Here is a 26,098-nt window from a genome sequence, read left to right as displayed (position 1 = left end):
CCTCATCCTTGCCAAATCCCTTTTTTAGAATCCTATAGTCTTATCATGATGCTTCTGTATTCTTTCCATACTTGTTATAACTGAAACTGTTAAACTGGTTTTTGCTTCTGGGTTGATTTCTGTATCATCCTATTGAAACTGACAATGCCCTATAATCAGTGGACTAAAACAATATATACCCTCAGAAATGGGGAGTTCCCCATGCTTCTCTTTTATGAGGGAAGTCTCCACATGATCATGTTATGTTATCTTTTTTCTTGGGACAATAAAATATTAAATTGATATTATGTTTTTTCTGTCTGTCTCTGATCTCTTTTGTAAGAGGGCAGGGATGATATCATGCTCTCTCTCTAGTTAGTAGGAGATATAAGATATAATTTCTCTGATCTGTTTATTAATTTGTAGGAGAAATTATACATTATTTCTCTGATCTGATTGTAGGAGATAGCCAGATCCAAAAGCTATATTTTAATATGTGACAAGCACAATGTCATTCTATCATAATCATATACCACAACTTGTTCAGCCATCCCCTAATTGATAAGCATGCCCCCAATTTCCAATTCCTTGCCACCAAAAAGAGAGCTGATATAAATACTTTTGTACATGTCAGCACTTTTCCCTTTTTATGATCTCTTTGGTATAGAGACCTAGTAGTGGTATTACTTTGTCAAAAGTTATGCACAGGGCCATAGCCCTTAAGGCATAGTTCCAAATTGCTCTCCAGAATGGCTGGATCAGTTCCCAACTTCACCAACAATACATTAGTGTTCCAATTTTTCTACAAATTCTCCAACATTTGTTTTTTTCTCCTTTTTTTCATATTAGCCAATCTGATAGGTATGAGTTATTACCTCAGAGTTGTTTCAATTTGTATTTCTTTAATGAATAGTGATTTAGAACACTTTTTTATATGGCAATAGATAGCTTTGATTTCTTCATCTGAATACTGCCTATTCATATCCTTTGACCATTTCTCTATTGGGGAATGACTTGTATTCTAATAAATTTGACTTAGTTCCCTACATACTTTAGAAATGAGGCCTTTATAAGAAACCCTAGCTATAAAATCAAAATGATCCAATTTGCCTTTCATAATATTCTCTCTCTCTTCTTGGGTCATAAATTCTTCTCTCCATAGACCTGAGAAGCATACTATTCTTCCCTCTCCCAATTTGCCTATGTTATCAACCTTTATGTCTAAATCACGTCCCTATTTTGACATTATTTGGTATGTTGTTTAAGATGTTGGTATATGCCTAATTTTGGCCATAACATCTTCCAGTTTTTGCAGCAGTTTTTGTCAAATACTGAGTACTAATATACTTTAGAAATGAGGCCTTTATCAGAAACACTGACTCTAGAAATGTAAGGAATTAGAGTGGTGCTACCTCCTATTCCTAACCCTTCCCCCAGATTTTTGTCATTCCTTCCTTCCTTCCTTCCTTCCTTCCTTCCTTCCTTCCTTCCTTCCTTCCTTCCTTCCTTCCTTCCTTCCTTCCTTCCTTCCTTCCTTCCTTCCTTCGTTCTTTCCTTCATTCCTTCATTCATTCCTTTCTTCTTCTTCTTCTTCTTCTTCTTCTTAGTCGTTTTTTTCTTCTTCCCCTTCTTCTTCTTTGAATCATAGTTACACTTTGATCATTATATGGAGCTTCTGGGGAGTAGCTCTTTTTACCAATGTAAGAAAGCAGTCTCTTTGCATGGAATGATCTTGGAGAGTTGCCTGGGAGGTGCTATATCACAGGAGCAGTAGGGTTCAGGGACAGGGTTTGAACCCACACAGGTAAAAGTGCATATAGAGCAGGGCTTGAACCCCTACAGACAATAGACAGTCAGGGTTAGGGCTTGAACCTGTAGTGTAATAGAAAGTCAGGCAGTGGTTCTGAACTGACCCAGAGACCAGTCTTCTGTCTACAATGCCATACTTTCTTTTTCTAATAGATTTTTCACAAGCAATCACAGAAACAGCAACACTCAACCCCATAAATTTATTAAAGAATCAGGATGGCCAGCCATAATGCTGCCACAATGGAGATTCCAGGATATTTTTTCCTCAACATCTCCCCTCTTTTTTGATCCGGATATGAGTTCCTTTTTCCCTGCAGAAGAAATGAAAAGAAAGAGTACTGTGAGTGAGACTATTACAAAAGGCTAGACCATCAAGTGGAAAAGAAATCTCTGAGGGGGCAGGTAAGTGGTGCAGTGGATAAAGCTCAGGCTCTGGATTCAGGAGGATCTATTTCAAATGTGACCTCAGACTCTTGATATGTACTAGCTGTGTGACTCTGGGTAAGTCACTTAACCCTCATTTTCCTGAAACAAGAAAAAAAAAACAAAAAAAGAAAAAGAAAGAAAGAAAACTCTGCCCAGAAAGTAAATCATTAGAACAAGGACAAGTTAGAACATTCGAGCAGGAAAGGAACCTTAGATAAACACAGAATGTAGAAGGAACCCCAGAGCAAAGAGCATCAGAATGTCAGCTATTTCGTGGATGTGCAGATACTTTGTTTTTTGTTTGTTTTTGTTTTTGTTTTGTTTTGTTTCCGGGGCAACTGGGGTTAAGTGATTTGCCCAGGGTCACACAGCTAGGAAGTGTCAAGTGTCTGAGGCCAGATTTGAACTCAGGTACTCTTGAATCCAGGGCCGGTGCTTTATCCACTGTGCCACCTAGCGACCCCCCGGATACTTTTTTATCAGAAACTTCTTTTGAACCCAAATCAGCTTCTTGACAATTTCTGCTCTTTGGGTCTTGTTTCTGCCTTTTGGGTCTAAGAAGAACAAAGTATGGTCTCCTGATCTCAACAATCCTGCCCATATTTAAAGCCACTTTCCTTTTCTGTTCTCTTGGTTCAACATACCCTGAGCTTTCAAACAGCATCTTTATAGGATAATCTTTTTCCCCTGCACACGGTCAGTGCAGATAGGAGGCAGAGGGGAGCCTGGGGTCTAGAAGACAAGTTCAAGCTCAATCTCAGACACTCACCACCCATGTGACCCTCTGCAAGTCACTTAATCTGTTTGCCTCACTTTCCTCATCTTCAAATGAATGATGATAGCCACTTTCTCCCAAGGTTGTTGTGAGGATCAAATGAGGCAATAATTTTAAAGTGCTTGGCACATTCATTGTAGGTGCTTTAGCTATGATTATTTTCAAGTGCCTCAGAGTTCCTCCATTCCTCCTATCCTACCTTCCCCAGAACTCCTAGTTAGTTGCCACATGAATTAAACGCAGTGCTATGGTAGAACCCACTTCTCCTCCAGGTCAATTACCATGATTATTATTTCTGTCCTAGTCATTATCTACTCTCTTTTAAAAAAAAGTTATTTATAAAACTTAACATCGAACATTAATACAACCAAATTTGCTTTGGGAGTACAAATGACTTACTTTTGATGCATAATGAATCATAGCTTTTTCATCACCCTGAATGTGGACCATCAGACTAGTCAGGAAAAGTCCAGCTAAAGGTTCTTAACTTGGGGTCTGTTGATGTTTTCCCTTTGTATTTTGTTAACTATTTCCATTCCTTTTGTTATCCTGTCTCCTGTTTTGTGCCTTTAAAAACATAATTCTGAGAAGGGTTTCATGAGGGAGCTAAAGGATTCGTGACCCAAAAGAAATTGAGAATCCTTGATTTAGGCCTCTATACAAAACTATCCTGGAGGTTCTAGGCATTAGGAAAATACATGTTTAAGGTACAGGCACATTCTCATCTCTGTGTTCTAAGGTAATTTCCAGCCCTGACAGTCTGTATCCTATGAATTATGATTTTACCTTGGAATCTGCTGGTTTTCTAAAAATCAAAGCCACCTTTTTTTTTTTTTTGGCCCCTCGTGCTGATAAAGATGTAAGTGCATATGAATAGTATAGCCAGGCCATTGGAAAATTATGAGAGAGTTCCAAGTTCACCTTAGCAAGGTTTATAAATGGGTGGGAACCATCAGACTCATAGAATGTCTCAAGATACCAAGTCAGGCCCAGGAAATGGGGGTTCATCAAAATCCCTCACACTGAATGACAGAAATCTGAGACCAAGTGGTGTAACCCCATTCATAATAAGGAGGAGGCCTCTGATGGGGGACAAAACTAGGATAAAGTTGCAGGATAATTTGGAAATGTTTCATGAGGGAGCTAAAGGATTCGTGACCCAAAAGAAATTGAGAATCCTTGATTTAGGCCTCTATACAGAACTATCCTGGAGGTTCTAGGCATTAGGAAAATACATGTTTAAGGTACAGGCACATTCTTAGCTCTGTGTTCTAAGGTTATTTCTAGCCCTGACAGTCTGTATCCTCCAAGTTATGATTTTTCCTTGGAATCTGGTGGGTTTTTAAAAATCAAGGGCACCTGATTTTTGTTTGTGGCCCCTCATGCTGATAAAGATGTAAGTTCATGTGAATAGTTTAGCCAGGCCACTGGAAAATTATGAGAGAGTTCCAAGTTCACCTTAGCAAGGTTTATAAATGGGTGGGAAACATCAGACTCATAGAATGTCTCAAGATACCAAGTCAGGCCCAGGAAATGGGGGTTCTTCAAAATCCCTCACACTGAGTGACAGAAATCTGGACGAAGTGGTGTAACCCCGTTCATAATAAGGAGGAGGCCTCTGATGGGGGACAAAACTAGGATAAAGTTGCAGGATAATTTGGAAATGTTTCCTGTTCAGGGAAGAAATGTAAATCTTAATCTTCAATCTCATCCTTAGTTCTCAGTTTCTGTAGGCTCACCAGGCACAGCCCTCCCCTGGCCCTGGCATCAAGTTGTTACCTTCCTATGGAAGGCCCTCCCCTTCATTATATTAAATTCCATTAAATTGGTCCAAATTATTTTCATCCTTCAAGTCTCATGGTCTCCCTCTCCCTTGCTCCTCCACAAATCACTGACATCTCCCTGCTTTGAACTCCTTTCTTGCTGTGATTGTTCTTCACTCTTTCAGTCATGTCTGACTCTTGGTCAGCACATTTAGAGCTTTCTTAGCAAAGATACTGGTCCTCTTTGAGAAAGAGGGCCAAACAACAGCAAGTGGAGTGGTTTGCCACTTCCTGCTCCAGCTCATTTTACAACTGAGAGAACTGAGGCAAACAGACTTAAGTGATTTTCCCAGAGACACACAGCTAGCCAGTATCTGAGGGTAGATTTGGTAGCCCTTAGGAAAGAGCAGTGAGTAGCAAATTGTGGATCTGATTTGCATTATAGCTCTTTTGCTAATGATCTATGTGACCTTGTACAAGTAAATTATCTTCTCTGGTTAATTCAGTCTCCTCTTCTTTACAATAGAGTAGCTGGCCTGCGTAGTCTATATGGTCTGTTTCAGATCAGGTGTTCTATACTTTGAGGAGTGTTTCAGACTTGATTTAATTCAAGTTAGCAAGCATTGATTAATCCCTGCTGTGTGCTGGGCACCAGGGCTAAAAACCAAAAAACAAAATAGAACAGTCCTTGCCCTCAAGGAAGACAATCTATTTGAGTAATCATCAAGTAACTTGTTGGGGCAATGGGGAAAATGACTCAACACCTGGGAGGATTGAGAAAAATCACCTACCACTTGCAGGAGGTGATAACTGAAAAAGAGCCTAGATGGAGCTGGGGAATCCAAAAGGCAGAAGTGGGGAGGGATGGTGTTCAGGCATAGGGTATGTCCTGTGCAAAGGCACAAGGGAGGAGATGGAATTCCATGTATAGGAAACAGCAAATAAGTCAGCTGGGCTGAGATTCAGAGTGCATGAAGGAGATTAACTAGCAATGAATCTATGAGTACACACCATGCTATTTAGCCCTCATAATTCCTCTATTATACCAAGTGTATGTGTCTGGTGTCTCCAGCTAGAGTGTTGAGAACCCTTAAGGAAAAGGAATATAGCAAAGATTAGCCAGTGAATTTGTTGGTGGTGTGAATCAGAGTTGAGGTGCATGGGCTTTGACTTGCAGGCCATGCCCTAGCCCCTGTACACTTAACCTGTGCAGAACACTGGCTAAAACTCCTTGAGCTGCTGCTGAAAGGAATATAGAGCATAAATCTCTGACTCTGTAGAGGAATTCAGGGAAGGGAAGTTAAAGACCATCTTGCAGAAATCCTCCATCTGACAGAAGAGGAAGCACAGGTTTCCAGAAGGGAAGTGACCTGGCTTTGATCAGGGAGCAAGATCAGAGCTGAGTTAGGCCTAGATCCCAAGTTTCCAAGTTCCAAGACCAGGATTGCTCCCCTTCCCCCTCCATGTTGTTAAATGTACTCAAGGGAATTCTTTATGAGAGACTCCTCACTGTCCACTGTACTCTCTTCCTTGACAAAATGGTAGTGGTGACCCAATTTCCAAGTTCTCTCCTCTCCTCTCATTGTCCATTTGACTCAGCTGTCTGTGTGGATCTTGGTCCCATGTAGACAGATGCAAGTACTTAAAGGCATCTTCATGTATTAAAAGAGCACTGTATTAGGTGCTAGTAGAACTAGTGTTGATTCCCTTTTTGTAAGTTATGATCTGGGAGGACTTGGGTTAGCCAGCACTGCTTCCTCCTGGTCTCTCTCAGAGGAAAATTTTGGACTAGATCAAGGTTCTGTGGTGTGCCTCTGTGTGTGTGTGTGTGTGTGTGTGTGTGTGTGTTTATGTGGGCCTGGGTGTAGGTGTTTTTTGCATGCATGTGTAAGACAAGGAGAGGGAGAGGTACAGGGAGAAGAGGAGGGAGCGAGGGAGAGACAGAGCAAGAAAGAGGTGAACCTGTTTGCCAGTGTGCTAAATCCTATAGACCCCTTTTCAGTTTGTTGCCTCCTTTTATAATTGTAGGAAATGAGAAATTTCTGTTTGCAGTTATTGACAATAAAGGCTATAATTTTTTGCCATTCCCATTCACAGATCTCATGAAGTTTTTCCCCTGAAGGGTCGGCAGGGATCCAGACTTGGGGACCACTATTTTGAACTTCTGAATTAGGTGAGTTCTAGGGTCCCCTCAAATTCCTAGTTCCATGAAATGCATAACTTAAGATGGAAAATATTATTTGTAAATAATCTGGTGTTACTTACTTATTTTCCAAGCACAGCTCACATTCATTGCCATAAGTCTTTCCATTAGTGCCACAGACAGGGTCATAGATTTTGGGGCATCCAACTAAATCTTGATAGCAGGTAGCCTAGAACAATAATAAAACAGATTGATTCTCCTGCTATATCATAGAATCCCACATTCTCAGAGCTTTGGAGCTGGGAGGGACCTGCCCAAGTCATTGAGCCATTCAGTGAATAAACACACTTTAAGCACCTATTATGTGATAGGCAGGATGCTCAGTACTGAGGATACACAGACAGGTAAAAGACAGTCTCTGCCATCAAGGGGTGGGGAGACAAGTCTACTTGTGGATAGCAAGACACCATCAACAGACCAATGGGGGAGATAACATACAACCACTTATAGAGTGTTAGGTGGCCCTTATAGAGCATTACAGGGATGGTGCTTAGAGTGCCAGGCCTGGAGTCAAGAAGACTTGAGTTCAAATCCAGCCACACACAATTATTAGCTTTGTAATCCTTTTTTAAGTCACTTCATTCTGTTTGCCTCAGTTTCTTCCTCTGAGAAGTGACCTGAAGGAGAGGGCAACGTGGTCCAGTATCCTTGCCAAGAATGCCCCAAAATGGGGTCCCAAAGAGCTGGAAATGACTGAAAATGACTCAACAGCAACAAAAAATCAGATCCAACACCATATAGGACAGAATGGAAATATGCAACAGTGGGGAGGCATCAGAATGAAGGGGGATGGGGAGAGGCTTGCTGTAGAAGGTGGGAATGTAGCTGGGACCACTATTTAACAGCACTTTCCCTCTACAAGGTACCTGAAAAAAATTGATCCAGGATTGGCTTGAACACCTCTGCTGTGCTTATGGATACCCTTAGGAAAGGGCATCTGTGCACACAAGGCTGCCATGGAGAATCTGGTGTGGAGCTTCTCTGACAATAGATGACCACTTGGTCAGGTCACTCGAGCTTCTTGCCTATGGAATGTTTGCAGTTGAGCCCCACCTCCAAACTGGTCTGCCTGGTGTTCCCCAGGATCTCCATTCTCTCTCCAGAACCTCCTTATCTTTGCAAAGGCTGCTCCCAGGGCCTGAAATGCCCTCCTTTCTCACCCTGTTTTGTCATCCCCACCTCCCTTCCAGGCTCAACTCAAGTAGGGTCTTCCATATGTGGCCTTCATTGACTCTAATTATTAGTGCCCCTCTTCTTCCTGAAGGTGCTCTCTATTCTCTTTGAAGGGATTCTGCAGTTACTTATTTGTGTAAGTTAGAATATAACTGCTTTGAGGGCAGGGACTCTTTATTTTCTTTTCTGTGTTGCCTGGCACAGCACCTGACCATTTTTTTCTGAGGTGGGGCTGGGAGGGACTTATAACTTTACTGGTACATGAAACTTTTGGTGCGGAAAGACCCTTTCTCCATTCATATCTGTAACTGTTCTGTGATAGTTAATTACACTCTTAGTTTACTGGGGTTACCACAAGGTTAAGTGACTTGCTGAGGGTCACAGACTGGATGTGATGTATATGGGGCCCAAAGCCAGGCCTCCCTAACTCCCAGGTCTGTTCTCTATGCATATGCAATGTTTCTTCCTAGTTGGAACACAGACAGTATTTAATAAATGCTCATCGAAATGGATTGCATTGGATTGTTTGGGTACAAGAAGGCACTTGGCAAAATGATGGAATCTCAGAGTTGGAAGGAATCTGAGATGGAACATAGTCCCATAATTCCTAAAAGGGAATTTCTGCTAAAATATCTGAGAAGGCGTTGTCCTGCCTCTGCTCCAATGCTACCCTTGATGGGGACCTCTCTCCCTCCAAGGCAGTCTATTTCCCTTTAGGATAGTTGGAATTGTCAATCCCCACCCCACCCCACCCCCTGAGATTGAGCCAAGATGTATCTCTTTGTAAGTGCCCTTCATTAATCTTACTTCAACTTCTTGGTTCTGAGCAAAACCAGGAAATTCATTCCCTACATGACAACCCTTCAGCATTCATATTTCCTTTAAATCTTCTCTTCCCCAGGCTAACATTCACAATTTCTTTACACGCTCTCCAGAGGGTATAATCTTCTATCCCATCAACAGCCTTGGTCATCCTTTCCTCGTTTGCTTTGGTTGATCAATGAATTTCCTAATTCAGATTGCTGTAAGGGAATATAATAATTACTATAGATGGGGTCTGATCAGAGGAGAGTGTAGTAAGGCTGTCACTTCTCTTATTCTGGACAAGATGCTTCCTGATGTAACTCTGAATGTCATCATTATAACCTCCCTGGGCTTTAGTTCTCCATTATCTATAAATGAAAGGATAGGACTAAGTGAGCCCTAATGTCATTTCCAAGTAGAATCTCTCCCTTTGGGGGCCTCAGTTTCCTTATCTGTAAAACGGGAGAAATAACCCTTGCTTTCACTCCCTTGAAAGACTTTTATGAATTCGAAATGAGACAATATGTGCCAATCAAACTGCAAATTGTAAAGCACTGCAGAGATGGAAACTTTGAGTGGCAGGTACCCCATAATCAATCTGAAACTAGGTCAGTGAAGAGAAGATTATCACTCACCACTTACAACTGATTTAGAGACATACCCCCAGGGAATGTTCTGAGTAGCATAATCTTGGGGTGCCCTTCACTTTCTTTCCTTTCTGTTTCTGTTTCTTTAGTTTTTTAAAAAAATCAATAACATGTAGTGGTAGCCTAGTAGGCCTGGACCCAATTAGGGAAACTCTGATCATGAGAAATAATAGAGTTGATTACCTTGCTGGAGTCAGAGGGTACTCTTTCCTTGGAAAAGCAAAGCAGTTAATTAACCCGGTATTGGTTAGTCAAACAGTTAACAAAGCAGACATGACATGGGTCCGTAGAAAGTTGGATGCCTTGAAATTTATAACAAGAGTCTAGTTGGAACCTACATGTTATTGTTATATGACTGAGACCACATATTGTCAATAACCTTTGTGGCCTACAAGTGTTTCAAGCACCTCCACTTCCCAACAGCAATAACTTTTAAGTTTCAAGTCTCCCCAGATTCCCCTGTAAAAGCAATGTCTTTACTCTGGCTGATGGAGAAACATGCCATAAATGTGCTCCTCCCCAGGAGCTTAATTTCAGACTTCTCCTGACAATATTGCCTTGTGCCAAATAATAAACCCTTTTACTTAATCTTTGACTGGATGGTGTGTTCAAGTAATTCTTTGATACATGGATATTTTCAGATTCAGTTTTGCTGTGTCAAAGCAGATGTTCAAAATCACAAAAGACACTGGAATAATCATTGACAAGAGAAAGAAAGCAATCCCTGAAGTTTGCTTCATTACCCGGAATATCATTGAGTCTTACAACAGGAGAGCCAGGAAAGATCTTAGGACAAATAGTGTAGAAGACTCAGCTGCAAGGGACTTCAAAACAAAGAATGCTAGAACTGGAAGCCTGCTTAGAACCTAGAACACCAAATGCCAAAGCTGGAATAGACCTCAGAACATAGAACTCAGAAAGTCAGAGAGCATCTTGTAACATTTCTTCATTTCACTGTGAAGGAAGCTGAGGCCTAGAAAGAGGAAGTGACTTTCCCAAGGTTCAGTAACTTTTGATCTCAGCTCAAAGAATGGCACCATTTTGGTGCTGAATGCCATTAGCTCTTTAATGGTGCCTGAATGCCCTTAGGGGCTGAATGCTGAATGGCCTGTGTGCATCTATGTCCCTTCACCCTGGCATGGGAGATGTGTTAGAATGGTAAAGCAGAAGCTGTCCTTACATCTCGGACTTTGTCTTCAGCTCGTGCAGCATCTAGGAAACAAAGTTTGAAAAGGTTAGGTTTGTCTTGTGTGTAGGGAGGGAGAATAAGGGAGCCAAAGTGGTTCCAGATTACAGCCACAGCCCCTCCACCCACCCTTCTCTATCTCTATCTCTATCACCACACTGGTCTTCCCACAAGCTCTTGGCCCCTGAAATGTGGCAGAATTAGACAAAAGTCCAGTCAACTGAACAAAGACAGAGGTGATTTCCTCTCCACCCCCTTTCTTTCAATTTCAAATCCTTGGCTCTGGGAAATAGGACCCCTGAGGCTTGGTCCTAATTGTGCTACTCTATCACTGTGTGACCTTGGACAAGTCTCTTTCCACCTCTCCAATTCACTTTCCTTTCAGTTGGACTACATTATCTAAGGGTTTCCTACCAGTCCTCATGTTGATGTTCGGTGTTTGAAAGTTCCTTTCAGCTCTAACAGTCTCTGTTCTACACCCTATGATTTTTGGCCCATATTCTACATCCTCTGTTCTATATACTTCCCCTTTAAAATATATAGAATAAAATAGATTCTATAATGTTGGAGCAGCTAGAATGGGATACAAGGATAAAGAAGACAAGAGACCTCGCCAGGAAAAATGATAAAATACAAATAAAATAATGTAATGGAAAAATCTGGTAAGTGCTGTGGGAAAGGCTAAGACTTTTTGCAGTAATTTGATTTCGGAACTGGTATTGTGACAGGTAGACATAGGAAGACAGTGCCTTTCAAGCAAAGGAAACTGAGCAGTCACAGAAATGAGTATATGCCTGGTGTGCTTGAGTCATCCCCACTGTCTCAAAGGTTACTAATAATCTCCTGACTGCTAACTACACTGTCCTTTCCTCAGTCCTCATCCATCCTGATCTCTTTCTAGAACTTTCACCATTGTTGACCACTCCACTGTCAGAGGCATTCTCTCCTTTCTGGGTTTCTATGGCATGGCTCCTTCTGGGTTTCCCTCCTTGATGTTTGATAGCTCCCTCACAATCTCTTTTGTTGCCCCATCATTCATATCCTAAACCCTTTGCACAAGCACACCCCAGGCCTTTGTACTAGTCTCTTTTCTTTCCTGTCCCAATATTCTCTGGCTTAGTGACTTGATCAGCTCTCATAGTTCAAGTGTCACCCCTTTACAGATGACTCAGAGAGCTACATGGCCAACCGTCATGTCTTTCCTGAGCTCTCATTCAAATCATGGACAGTCCACTGGCACCCCATCCTGGATGTCAAAAAACATCCTTAATCTTAACACGGCCAAAACAAAATCTCATTACGCTCTCTCCGCTGAGCTTACCCTCCCTCCAAGTGTTCCAATTTCTATGATGGGCACCACCATGCCTCGAGGCTGCTGAATTTGCCAACCGAGAGCCATTCTATACTTTCTTTTTTTTTTAGACCATTAATTTAATCCTTGCACTCTTAGGGAGTGACTGGACCAAGTCTATCCCACACAGAAATGTGAAGTGACATCACCTCCTATTGTCCCTTTTTTGGGGTCCCTTTCAGTGTTATTGACACAATGACCTCATCTGAAAGTGCAGTCAGTATGTCACATCTTCCACCACCCCACCTTCTCCAGTTAAAAAAATGAATAGAAATCTAATTTTTCTTTTTAGCATGATGTTGGGAAAAATTGAAAAAAATAATAAAAATGCATAATCAAGCAAAAGAAATCCCACTAATGACTTTAGACAAGAATATGAATATGTATATCTATCTATCATCTATCTATCTATCTATCTATCTACCTACCTACCTACCTACCTACCTACATTCACCTGTCTCTCTCTTTCTCTCTCTCTTTCTCTCTCTCTCTCTCTCTCTCTCTCTCTCTCTCTCTCTCTCTCTCTCTCTCTCTGTGTATGTCATTCCATACCCTAAATCCATCAACTTCCTGAAATGGATAGAATGTTTCATCATCTTAATGCCCTTGTATGTGCCTCTGTTATTGTCTAAGTCTATTTTAAAGGATGTCCAATAAATAATTCTGGGAGGTTTTTCCCCTCCCCTTTTTTAGATCAATTGTGAAATCAGACTCCCTGTGTGCTCTCTTTCTTCATCTCCTCCCCTCAGATTTGAGAACTATAAAAATCACTTCATTTTGACTCCAAAGAACTGGCTTTCAGTCTTGACTGTGACAGTCACTTATTTGTGGAAATTGGAAGAATTATTTCCCCTCTCTGAACATGCAGTTTCCTAATTTGTACAATAGTAATAATGATACACATGCTACCTTCCTTCTAGGGCTGCTGTAAATAAAATACTTTGCAAATAACAACATTTCTTCCTAGAATTATAGGCATAGAGCTAGAAAGGACCTTGGAGTCATCTAGTTGCACCCATTGATTTTGTAGATGAATTAAATGAAACCCATGGTTACTTGGATAATAAATGGAAGATTTGAACCCCAGTCCTCTTATCTTTTCATCAGAAAAGTATTTTTAAAATTTTCCTTTTACATGCCAAGTTAGTTTTCAATATTTGTTTTTTATATTATTTTGAATTCCTAATTTTTCTCCTTCCCTCCCCCTCTCCAAGAGAGAAAGCAATTTTATATGGCTTATATATGTATAATCACATTAAACAGATGTCTGCATTAATCATTTTGTGAAAGAAGAATCAAAACAAAAGGGGAAAAAATCAAAAAAGAAAAATTAGAAGCAGTATGGTCATTTCTGAATTCAGATTCCACAGTCTATTTTTCTTGATGTGGAGAGCATTTTCCATTATGGGTCATTTGGAATTGTCTTAGATCAAAGTATTGCTGAGAAGAGCTAAGTCTATCACAGTTGATCATCACAAAATGTTGCTGTTACAATGTACAATGTTCTACTGGTCTCACTTCACTCAACATCAGTCGACTTAAGTCTTTCCAGGGTTTTCTGAAATCTGCCTGCTCATCATTTCTTACAGCAAAATAGTATTTTACTGCATTCACATACTACATTTTGTTCAGCCATTCCCCACTTGATGGGATGCCATTCTATTCCAATTTTTTGATACCATAAAGAGAGCTGCCACAAATATATTTTACATGTGTGCCCTTTTCCCTTATTTGTGATCTCTTTGGGATATAGACCTAGTAGTGTTATTATTGGCTCAAAGGATATACACAGCCCCATAGGCTGTGGGCATAGTTCCAAATTGCTCTCCAGCATGTTTGGATCTGTTCACAACTCCACCAACAATGCTTTAGTTTTCCAGTTTTTCTACAGCTTCTCCAACATTTATTATTTTCCATTTGTTTTTGTCCTCATATTAGCCAATCTGATAAGTGTGAGGTGGTACCTCAGAATTGTTTTAATTTGCATTTCTCTAATCAGTAGTGATTTAGAGCATTTTTTCATATGGCAATAGATAACTATTATTTCTTCATTTGAAAACTGCCTGTTCATATCCTTTGACCATTTCTCAGGTGGGGAATGATTTGTATTCTTGTAAATTTGATTTAGTTCCTTATATATTTTAGAAATGAGGGGGGCAGCTAGGTGATGCAGTGGATAAAGCCCTGGCCTTGGATTCAGGAGGACCTGAGTTAAAATCAAGCCTCAGACTCCTGACACTTATTAGCTGTATGACCTTGGGCGAGTTAGTTAATCCTCATTACCCCACCAAAAAAAAAAGAAAGAAAGAAAGAAAGAAACAAGGCCTTTATCAGAAACAATGGTTGTAAAAATTGTTTCCCAGGTTTCTGTTTCCCTTCTAATTTTTTTTTTTTTTGCAGGGCAATGAGGGTTAAGTGACTTGCCCAAAGTCACACAGCTAGTTAAGTGTCAAGTGTCTGAGGCTGGATTTGAACTCAGGTCCTCCTGAATCCAAGGCCAGTGCTTTATCCACTGCGCCACCTAGCTGCCCCCTCCCTTCTAATTTTGACTGAATGGTTTCTGTTTGTACAAAAAAAAATTAATTTAATGTAATCAAAATCATCCATTTTGTATTTCATAATATTCTCTCACTCTTGTTTGGTCATACATTCTTCTCCTCTCCAGAGATCTGAGAGGTAAGCTATTCCTTCCTCCCCTAATTTGCCTATGGTTTCACCCAATATGTCTAAATCATGTACCCATTTTGATGTTATTTTGGTATGCAGTGTAACATGTTGGTCTATGTCTAGTGTCTTCCATACTATCTTCCAGTTTTCCAAGCAGTTTTTATCAAATAATGAGTTTTTATCCCAAAACCTGAATTCTTTGGATTTGTCAAAGACTGGATTACTATAGTCATTTACTATTGTGTCTCCTGTGCCTAAACTATTCCACTGATCCACCACTCTTTTTCATACGCAGTACCAAATATTTTTGGTGACTGCTATTTTATAATATAACATCAGATTTGTTATGGCTAGTCCACTTTCCAGTAGATTTTTTTCATTAGTATTCTTGTTATTCTTGACCCTTTTTTTTCTTTCAGATGAATTTTCTTATTATTTTTTCTAACTCTATAAAATAATTTTTTGGTAGTCTGATTGGTATGGCACTAAATAAGTAAATTAATTTAGGTAGAAGTGTCATTTTTATTATATTGGCTTGGTCTATGCATGAGCAATTGATATTTTCCCACTTGTTTAGATCTGATTTTATTTGTGTGAAAAGTGTTTTGTGGGGCAGCTAGGTGACACAATGGATAGAGCACCGGGCCTGGATTCAGGAGGACCTGAGTTCAAATCCAGCCTCAGACACTTAACACTTAACTAGCTGTGTGACCTTGGGTAAGTCACTTAACCCCAATTGCCTCAAAAATAAAATAAAATAAAAACATTAGAAAAAAGTGTTTTGTAAGTGTGTTGATAGAGTTCTTGGGTTTGTCTTGGCAGGTAGACTCACAAGTATTTTCTATTGTTTACAGTTATTTTAAATGGCATTTCTTGTTCTATGGCTTGCTGCTGAGCTTTGTTGGTCATGTATAGAAATGCTGATGGTTTCTGTGGATTGATTTTATATCCTGCAACTTTGCTAAAGTTGTTAATTGTTTCAAATAGTTTTTTGGTTGATTCAATAGTATTCTCTAAGTATACCATCATATAATCTGCAGAGAGTGATAGCTTTGTTTCTTCCTTGCCTCTTCTAATTTCTTTAATTAATTTTCTTCTCTTATTGTTATAGCTAAGATTTCTAGTAAAGTATTAAATAATAGAGGTGCTAATGGACATCCCTGTTTCATCCCTGATCTTATTGGGAATGCCTCTAACTTAACCCTATTACTTATAATGTTTGCTGATGGTTTTAAGTAGATACTGCTTATCATTTTAAGAAAAGTTCCACCTATTCCTATGTTCTCTAGTGTTTTTATTAGGAATGAGTGCTGTATTTTGTTAAAAGCTTTTTCTGCATCTATTGTGATAATTATATGATTTTGGTTAGTTTTTTTAAGGATGTGCTTGATTATGTTGATAGTTTTCCTAATGTTGAACCAGCCCTGCATTCCTGATATAAATCTAGCCTGATCATAGTATATTATCCTGTTGATACGTTGCTGTAATTTCCTCATTAATATTTAAGATTTTTGCATCAATATTCATTATGGAAATTGATTGATAATTTTCTTTCTCTGTTTTTACTTTGTTTGGTTTAGGTATCAACACCATATTCATGCCATAAAAGGAATTTGGTAGCAGTCCTTTACCTATTTTTACTAGACATTTATATAGTATTGGAATTAATTATTTTTTAAATGTTTGGTAGAATTCACTTGTAAACCCATCTGGTAATGGAGATTTTTTCTTAGGAAGTTTACTGAAGGCTTGCTCAATTTCTCTATATTAAATAGAGTTATTCCAGTCTTTTATTTCCTCTTCTGTTAATCTGAGCAATTTATATTTTTGTAAATATTCATCCATTTCATTTAGATTGTCAAATTTATTGGCAAACAGATGGGCAAAAAAAGCTCATTATTTAAAAAAAGTTCATCATTATTGCTTTAATTTCCACTTTATTAGTGGTGAAATCACTCTTTTTATTTTTGATACTGGTAATTTGGTTTTCTTCTGTCTTTTTTAAAGAATCAAATTGAACAAAGGTTTATCTATTTTATTGATTTTTTCATAAAATCAGCTCTTAATTTTATTTATTAATTCTATAGTTTTCTTACTTTCAATTTCATCAATCTCTGCCTTGATTTTCAGAATTTCTAATTTAGTATTTATTTGGGAATTTAAAATTTTTTTGTTCTCTAGCCTTTTTAGTTGCAGGCCTAATTTATTAATCTCCTCTTTCCAGTCCTCTTATCTAAGGCTGAATTATTATTCTTGGCTGTGTTTACTATAACCCTCTTCTGTTGACTCATTGAGGCACAATAATAATTGAAGTTGGTAAAGGCTGTGTTAGGAGAGAACAAACTTTGGCAGGTCCTTTCTAGCTATTAATGCTGCCATGTTGGAAGGGGTTTTTGTGGTCTGAGCCATCAGCCTGGTTACTTGTAGAAATGTTTCTCACTGAAAGGATGGTTCCTAGGGGATGCAGGTTTTGGCCAGAGTAACTCATGAAGAAGGATAGTTCCCATGAAAGCAATCCAAGATCTCTAGGAATGTTAAAGTAACGTTCACCTGAGCTCTGCTGACAGGTGTTTCCCTTTGTAGGAGCATCACAATTCCATCTGGCTCATTGTGTTTCTTGGGGGGTTGAAAGGAAGTCACAGAAAAGGTAGTTTACATGGGAGAAAAGTCACCCTAATTCCTGGAAAGATTAGGGCTAATCCAAAGCCCTTGTCATTCCCTAGCTACCAGAAGTAGGATTTAAATAATTTTCAGGCAAATTATGTGGTGGAAGAACACCCAGGCTTCTTTAGTCATGAATCTGCCCTTAGGTATATAATTTGGCCTCTGTTACTGCTCTGTTCTGGACTTGAGCTTGTCCATTTGCACAATGGACATAGCAAACTTTGTTCTATCTATTTTAATGGACTGTGAAGGTATTCTAATTAGATAGGAGGTCGAAAAGGGCTTGAGAAGGGATCAAGTGATGAATGAACACAAAGCATGCTCATCATTTAGAAAACATTCCTTCTGCTAGAATTTTCTCAAAGGTGTGTCTCTTGGAAGGTGGGTTGGAGGAGCTGCAGGCAGACAGAAACTAGAATGAGAAGCCTGGGGTTGAAATTTGTCTCTGACACAGATTAACTTTGTGGTCTTGGGCAGGTCTCCCTCACTACTCTAAGTCTTAGTTTCCCCTATTGTACAGTAGAGAAAAGGCTTGCTCAGTCACTCAATTAATCAATCAGTCTTTATCAAGTGGCTGCTATATGTTAGGAACTATTTAGGCACTGCAGCTACACACAAAAGCTGTCTCTGCCCTCAATGCCTTATGCTCAAATGGGGGACACAGTTTATCCATGTAAAAGTGTGTAAAGGAGCCACAAAGCAGAGACAATGTAGCCTTTCATGGGAAGGCACCAGTTACTGGGGAGATCACAAAGGACTTCAGCAGAAGGTGACTGAGGCTTGAAGGAAAATAGGGGTTCCAAGAGGCAGAAGTGAGAGAGAGCATTCCAGGCATAGTGAACAGCAGGAACAAGGAACAGAAACTGGAGAGGCACTGTCTGGTGTGAGAATAAACAAAGAGTCCACCATGGCTGGATTGTGGAGCATGTGGAGGGCAGTGATGTGGAGACTGGAGAATCAAGAGGGAGTCAATTTGTGAAGAGCTTTAAATGGCAGCTAGAACAGTTTTTTTTTTTTTTTTTTTAGTGAGGCAATTGGGGTTAAGTGACTTGCCCAGGGTCACACAGCTAGTAAGTATTAAGTGTCTGAGGTCGGATTTGAACTCAGGTACTCCTGACTCCAGGGCCGGTGCTCTATCCACTGTGCCACCTAGCTGCCCCTCAGGTAGAGGAGTTTTATCTTTGATCCTAGAGGTAAGAGAAAAGCACTGGAGGTTTGCAAACTACTGAGTAGGGGAGTGACATGGTTAGACCTGTGCTTTAGGGAAATCATTTCTGCAGCTCTTTGGGGGACACATTGGAGAGGTGAGAGACTGGAAACCACCAGGAGGACAAATCTTGCAATAGTCATGGTTGAAAAGGGAAAAGCATCTAAATGAGAGTGGTGATGGTGCAAGTGCAGAGCAGAGATGTCAAGGAAGAAGAAATGTCAAAATTTGGTATGAGATACATGAGGTTAGTGAGACTGAGAAAATGAATGTGACACCAAGTGTGGGCAAGGGAGGAACAGGAGGAAAGAGCAGGGAGTAATGTCAGCATGTGAAAAGCCCCTCAGTCCTCTTGGGTGAAGATAGAATAAAACTCCCTGTCACAAGCCCTGAGGAGGGTCCTTCTCTCCTCCCTATTTCAGCATGCTAGGAAGGACAGAGTGTATTCTATCAGATAGTTGGAGCAGTTCTGGCTGGCTGGGAGCAGGTCAGAGTGCATCCCTGAAAGAAATGGACCAAGTCCAGACCAAGCTGCCCCTCAAGTCCACAGACAGCTGGTGGAGTCTGCAAGGGGTGAGCAGCACTATTGTCTCACACTGAGGCAGAGGTGGGAGTAGGGCCAGCTGCTACTGGGTGGGGGAGGGAAGAATCAGCACCAAAGTCCAGAGGAAATGGCATTGAATATGCAAAGAGGAACTAGGCACAAGGTTTTCCCTCTGGGAGGGGTCTTTAATGAGGAAGGGATGAGAATCAAATCCAACTCCAAAGTTTTCTCTCCTATGCCCTTGATGTTAAACATACCCCCCACTTCTCCCTTCTCCTCTGGGGGAGAACCCAGCAGTGTCCAGCTGCTGTGGGACAAGCAATGGGTTTTTGTTCTGGGGGACAGGGGTTCTGGCTACAAGACCCATGTTCAAAGGTGGGGTCTCTGACCTGCTAATTGTGTGGCCAGGTGCCCTGTCTGGCATTTGTTTTCTCCTCTGTGAAGCAGGACCAACACTACTGCTGTTCCCTCCCACACAGCAGGGTTGTGGAGAAAGCTTCTAGCCTCAGCAGCTCTCTTTAATCAGCGTTTCACCAGTATTGAGTCTCTTTACATGACCCTTGACAAACTCCCAGTAGGTGCAGTCAGTGCCTAATTGGGCTCTGGATGAAGGGCTATCTGAGGGCTACTGGGCCCAGTGTGAGGTCAGTGTGCCCAAGGAGAAACTTACCCAGGAAGCAGCACAGAGCCAGGGAGAGAAGCAGGACCATGCCAAGAGGCCTCATGATCAGCCTTCTTTACCTCTAGCTGAAATTGAACCTGAAGAATTTCAAGGGGGGGGTGTCCTGAGTTCATAGGAGCCTGGGAGGCTGCCTTATGTAGGGGCCATGGGCTCCACCTTCTGAATTACATCACTCTCTCACACAGCAGCCCAACTGGCTTAGAAATGGACCTTATCCTGGGCCAGTCAAATTCTACCTGTCCCCACCTTCTGTTCTGTGTGTGTATTCCTAAGGCTGTGGGTGATATATCTCCTCCTCCCTCACCCCCATTATCTAGTGAGTAAATATGCTCATGTCCTCACCCTTATTCCCAGCATTTTCCTTCTTCAGCCATGTGCATCCCTTTCTCCCAGTGTCTCTCGTGTTTGTGTTCTTGGTCTTTCCCATTGGGTTGTGTGCTTCTCTACAGTCTTGCTCCTATTTGTGATTGTCTGTGTTCTTATAATCTCACTTGGGGAGCAATTTGGAACTCTCCTCACAGGTTTATAAAACTGTGCATTTCCTTTGATCCAGTACCACCACTACTGGGCCTGTATATCAAAGAGATCATAAAGAACATATCAGGACCTATATGTACAAAAATATTTATACAATTTCTTTTGGTTTTGGCAAAGAATTAGAAATTAAATGAATGCCCATTAATTAGAGAATGGATGAACAATGAAATGGTATATGAAAATAATGGAATAATATTGTGCTATAAGATATGATGAGCAGGTGGATTTCAGAAAAACCTGGAAAGTCTTACATGAATTGTTGCTGAATGAAGTCAGCAGAATCAGAACACTGAACAATAATAACAACATTGTGAGATGATGAAGTATAATAGACTCAGCTCTTCTCAGCAGTCCAATGATCCATGAAAATTCCAAAAGGCTCATCAAGGAATATGCTCTCCTCATGCAGAGAAAGAACTATGGATTCTGAATGCAGATTGAATCATACTAGTTTCACTTTCTTTTTTTTAGTGCCTTTTCCTTTAATTCTGTTTCTTATCTATGCTGGGCATTATTTATCTCAGTTATGGAAGTTAGGTTCAATTTTACCGTTTCCTTCTTACCACAACATGTTACCTTTTTTCTGCCCTAAATTCTGAGATCATTTTCAGCAATGACAAGAGGAGCAAAATAACAACTGAGCAGACACAGCTCCTTTTCGTTATCTTTACCCCTCCTTTGTACTGCGACAGATAAAACTAAAGTGTGGTTTACCCTATCTTTCACCTTGTGGGGAAAGCTAACTAGGATAAAAGTTTAATAGTTTAGCTATTAAACATTTATTAAAATATATTAGAGGTTATCAAAGAAAGAACAACTGTCTCTGAAAGGATAGGAAAACCTAAATCCCTGGTTCCTTTGCCAAACCCATGCGGTTCCCACCACCAGCTCTCAAAAACAACTGACAAAACCAACTGCTTGACACACTGCTTCAAGCTGATTCATTGAGGGTGGTCACATGCTCACACACCAGGGAGCCTATTCTCACACATACTGTCTCATGCTCACACACCACAGGGCCCCTGTATAATAATATTCTCACACACCCCCATGTACTTCATTAAGAAACAGAGTTTCCTTAAATGATGCAATAACACCACCATGCATCGAGGTAGGCAACTGGATTTTCAACCTGACAGCCATCTTAGACTTTCTTTTTTAAAATCATTAATTTGATCTGTATAATAAAATAGATGGCTTCATTTGCCCAATCAAAAATATTCATAATTAAGTCAATAGTTATACTCTTAGGGAATGACTGAAATAAGCGTATCCCATGTAAAATGTGAAGTGACATCACCTTACACTGTCCCTTTTTGGGACTAATTTCTGTTTTAGTAATACAATGACCTCATCTGAAAGTGTGCCAACTTTGCCTTTATCAGAGTACTTATGAAATTATCACCCAGCATTAGGTAAAGCCACAGTTCCCTGGAGTCCTCCACTATTAACCTCTTTGTGGATAAGCTGATATTCAGGGAGGAATGATTGGAGTGGCAAGATGCACTGGGAAGGATAATGGATTTGGAGTAAAGGGGCCTAGCTTCACAAAAAAGCTCTGCTTTTTGCTACTTTTGGGATGGGGGGCAGGTCATTCAGACTTTACCCATGGGCCTTTCCCTTTCCTCATCTATAAAATGAAGACATTATATTGATGACCTCCAAGGTCCCTTCCAGCTCTAAATCTATGATCCTGTGACTTTTCTTTGGGCCTATCCAATAAATGGCTCTGAAACCACTTCCTCATACACTTGTGTGGCTTGTGACTCCCTGCCTTGTCTACAAGAATGGCATGAGATCCTTTGTCAAATATTTGTCCAAAATCTAAGGTGGTCCATATTTGCAGTACTCTCTTGACCTCACCAAGTTAATTACCCCATTGAAAAAGGGGATTCAGTTTATTAGGCATATCTTCTTCTTGATTAAGCTCTGCTGGTTCTTTGTGATCCTATGTTGCCATGTCAAGGAGAGATTAGACTAGTTTGATTTTGCCTCAGGGAACAGAATGGGATAGGGGGAGAGGTATAGGTAACTGTTTGGGCTGAATCTAAGAGCTTTCTAATATGGAAAACTGTCCCAAAAATGGAATAGATAACATTGGGAAGCAATGAGCTTTTTGTCATTGGCATGTTTCAAGAAGAGGTTGGGTGATTCCCTCCTGGGATATCTGAAGAAGGAATTCTTGGCCCAGGAAGGAGGATGGACTCAATGTCTGAGCCCTGACTCAGTGTATTCCCTCAACTCAGACAGATCCTTACCTGCTCTGAAACTCCCAGTGCCAGAGAGTGGCCTTACATTCTAACAGTCAAGAAGATGTAGATTCAAATCCCACCTCAGACACATAGTACCTGGGCAAGGCACATAACCTCGTTCTGCCTAATTTCCTCTTCTATAAGAATGCAGAGGGTGGGACTTGATAATATCTAACATCCCCTTATGATCTTATGGTCCCATATCATTCTATGGATGTTAGAATTTTGTTAGAAGCCAACAATTGAGATGACACTTCAGCAAATATAAAGGCCCTTCCCTCCCACCAATCTCATGAGATAAACATCATTATTGTTCCCAAGTTCCAGATCAGGAAACTGAGACTCAGAGAGATGAATCAACTTGCTCACTGCCACATAGCTCATAATCAGAGCCAAAATTCTAAACCAGGTATCCTGAACTTAAGTTTAGAGCTCTTTCCTTTACCTCCAAGCTTATTGAATCTGTAATCAGATAACACAATAACAAGATACTGTGGATGCAGGGGTATTGGTTTGGGAATCAGGAGATCTGGGCCCACATCCTGACCCAATCAATAGCTATTGGACTCTGAATGATTCACTTAACTCTACTTCTCCCTGTGTAAAAGAAATGCAACGATCGCTAAAATACTTACCTTCTAGGGTGGTTAGAGTGACATGAAAGCATGAAAATAATCATTGCAAATAATACCTTTCATTTATATGGTACTTTAAGGCTTTCAAAGCTCTTTACATGTTCATCTCATACCTTCATGATGTCCCTGTGAATTAGGTGCTATTATTATCCCCATATCATAGATGAGGAACCTGGTCGAGACACATGAAGTGACTTGCAGGAGATCACAGAGCTAGTGAGTGTCTGAGGCAGGATTTGAATTCAGGTCTTCCTGAATCCAAGAGTGCCATCTAGGTGTCTGTCTCTGTCTCTGTGTGTCTGTCTGTTTGCCTCTGGCTTTTCTCTACCTCTGTCTCTGTGTCACTTTCTCTTTGCATAAATGTAAGTCAACATTCTCATGCAACCTCCCATCTAGTGGAGGAATCCTGTCTGATATACCTATCACTTCCCTTCCTCTGTCACTGTTGCAGTCTGTATTGTGGGCCGTATAAGCAGGAGACCTGAGTTCAAAGGTGGGGTCTCTAACCTGCTAATTGTGTGGCCAGGTGCCCTGTCTGGTGTCTGTTTTCTCCTCTGTGAAGCAGGACTAACACTACTGCTGTTCCCTCCCACACAGCAGGGTTGTGGAGAAAGCTTCTAGCCTCAGCAGCTCTCTTTAATCAGCGTTTCACCAGCATTGAGTCACTGTACATGACCCTTGACAAACTCCCAGTAGGTACATCTAAAGTCTAATTGGGCTCTGGATGAAGGGCTGTCCGAGGGCTACTGGCCCAGTGTGAGGTCAGTGTGCCCAAGGAGAAACTTACTCAGGAAGCAGCACAGAGCCAGGGAGAGCAGCAGGACCATGCCAAGAGGCCTCATGATAAGCCTTCTTTACCTCTAGCTGAAACTTAACCTGAGAGATTTCAAGAGAGGGGTGTCCTGAGTTCATAGGAGCCTGGGAGGCTGCCTTATGTAGGGGCCATGGGTTCCACCTGCTGAATTACATCATGCTCTCACACCAACCCAACTGGCTTAGAGATGGACCTTATCCTGGGCCAGTGAAATTCTACCTGCCCTATCCCCAACTTTTGTTCTGTGCATGTGTTCCTAGGGTTGTGGGTGATAAATCTCCTCCTCCCTCACCCCCATTGTCTAGTGAGTAAATATGTTAATGTCTTCAGCCTCAGTACCCAACCTTTCCCTTCTTCAGCCATGTGTATCCCCTTCTCCCAGTGTCTTTCTTGTGTTTGTGTTTTTGGTCTCTCCCCTTGGGTTGTGTACTTCTATTTAATAATGCTCCTATTTGTGATTGTCTGTGTTCTTATAATCTCACTTGAGAAGAAATTTGGAACTCTGCTCACAGGGCTATAAAACTGTGCATTCCCTTTGATCCAGCACCACCACTGCTGGGCCTGTATCCCACAGAGATCATAAAAAGGGCTCAGGACCTATATGTAAAAAAATATTTATAGAAGCTCTTTTTGTGGTGGCAAAGAATTGGAAATTGAAGGAATGCCCCTTAATCAGGGAATGACTGAACAAGCTGTGGTATATGAAAATAATGGAATAATATTGTGGTATAAGATATGATGAGCAGGTGGATTTCAGAAAAACCTGGAAAGACTTACATAAATTGATGCTGCGTGAAGTGAGCAGAACCAGAACACTGAACAGTAATAGCAACATTGTGAGATGATTAACTTTAATAGACTTAGCTCTTCTCAGTAGTACAATGATCTAAGCAAATTCCAAAAGGCTCATCAAGGAATATGCTCTCCTCATGCAGAGAAAGAACTATGGCGTCTGAATGCAAATTGAACCATACCAGTTTCACTTTCTTTGTTTTTAGTGCTTTTTCCTTTAATTCTGGTTCTTATCTATACTGGACATTATTTATCTAAGCGGAGTGATTAGAACTCAGTTATGGAAATTAGGTTCTATTTTACCATTTCCTTCTTACCACAACATGTTACCTTTTTTCTGCCCTCAATCCTGAGATCATTTTCAACAAGAACAAGAGGAGCAAAATAACAACTGAGCAGACACATCTCCCTTCCATTTTCTTTGCCTCTCCTTTTTACAAGGAGGCTTGTCATTTCTTGGCTCTTCTCCATCCCTGTATAGCTAAAGAAAAACCCCACTTGCCCAAGAAAAAAGTGCTCTTTTTGTTGTCCTTGGCACCCTTCCTCAGGCTTTGTTCATTCTAAATTTTAGGAATCCTAGTGATTGTCCTTGTAAAAGTGTCACTCTCATATTCTTCCTTTAGCACCTGTACTTCCTTGCATCTCTTATACTTGTCTATCTGCGTGACCTTGGACAAGTCACTTGACTTCAGTTTGTCTCAATTCCCTCAAATAAAATGGAGGCTATAACAGCACCTACTTCCCAGAGTTCTTGTGAAGATCAAGTGAGAAGCTGTTTGGAAAGTGCTTAGTACAGAGGCTGGCAGATAGTGGAGCTTTATTAATGTTAGCCGTCATTATTATTATTATCATGACTTTATATTTTTTGAAAAACATTTGAATTGTTCAGTAAGTTCTTTGAACACATAGTCTATTTTACATACCATGTATTTTATGTATTTACACACATTTAAACAGTCACACTATTCTCTCTATGCAGCTATTTCCTTTTCTTCCTAATTAGAATAGAGGATGTTTGTCTTTTTTTTCCAATCTAAATTTAATTTAATTTAATTTTTCCAGATACATGTAAGGATAGTTTTCAAACTTATTTTTCAAGGATTTTGAGTTCCAAATTTTTCTCCCTCCCTCCCTTCCCTCCACCCTCCCCAAGACAGAAAGCAATCTGATATAGGTTATATATGTATT

General features: G+C 40.5%; 2 protein-coding genes across 3 annotated transcripts in view; one reads left to right on the top strand and one right to left on the bottom strand.

Annotated features, from left to right (window-relative positions):
• The window catches only part of LOC122741806 (serine protease inhibitor Kazal-type 1-like), a 39,895-nt gene extending 15,759 nt beyond the window's left edge, over window positions 1-24,136 (bottom strand). The window contains exons 1-2 of one of the 2 annotated variants that reach the window (XM_043985593.1): window positions 24,092-24,136; window positions 10,760-10,791 (exon numbers count right to left, since the gene is read on the bottom strand). In XM_043985593.1, coding sequence (XP_043841528.1) covers window positions 10,760-10,791; window positions 24,092-24,131 — 72 coding nt within the window. In that variant the 5' untranslated portion in view covers window positions 24,132-24,136. Of the gene's footprint in view, window positions 1-10,759; window positions 10,792-19,868; window positions 19,964-24,091 lie in introns of those variants that run through there. The other variant, XM_043985592.1, reaches the window with a different exon arrangement.
• Window positions 6,896-26,098, top strand: part of SCGB3A2 (secretoglobin family 3A member 2) — a 120,479-nt gene continuing 101,276 nt past the window's right edge. The window contains exon 1 of the mRNA XM_043985590.1: window positions 6,896-6,925. The gene's annotated coding sequence lies outside the window, so the exon portion shown is untranslated. The remainder of the gene's footprint in view (window positions 6,926-26,098) is intronic.

This window comes from Dromiciops gliroides, chromosome 2, assembly GCF_019393635.1.
Source record: "Dromiciops gliroides isolate mDroGli1 chromosome 2, mDroGli1.pri, whole genome shotgun sequence".
Classification (NCBI taxonomy): Eukaryota; Metazoa; Chordata; class Mammalia; order Microbiotheria; family Microbiotheriidae; genus Dromiciops; species Dromiciops gliroides.
Note: the sequence above shows the minus strand (reverse complement) of the source record. Positions and strands in the feature narration are given on the sequence as shown.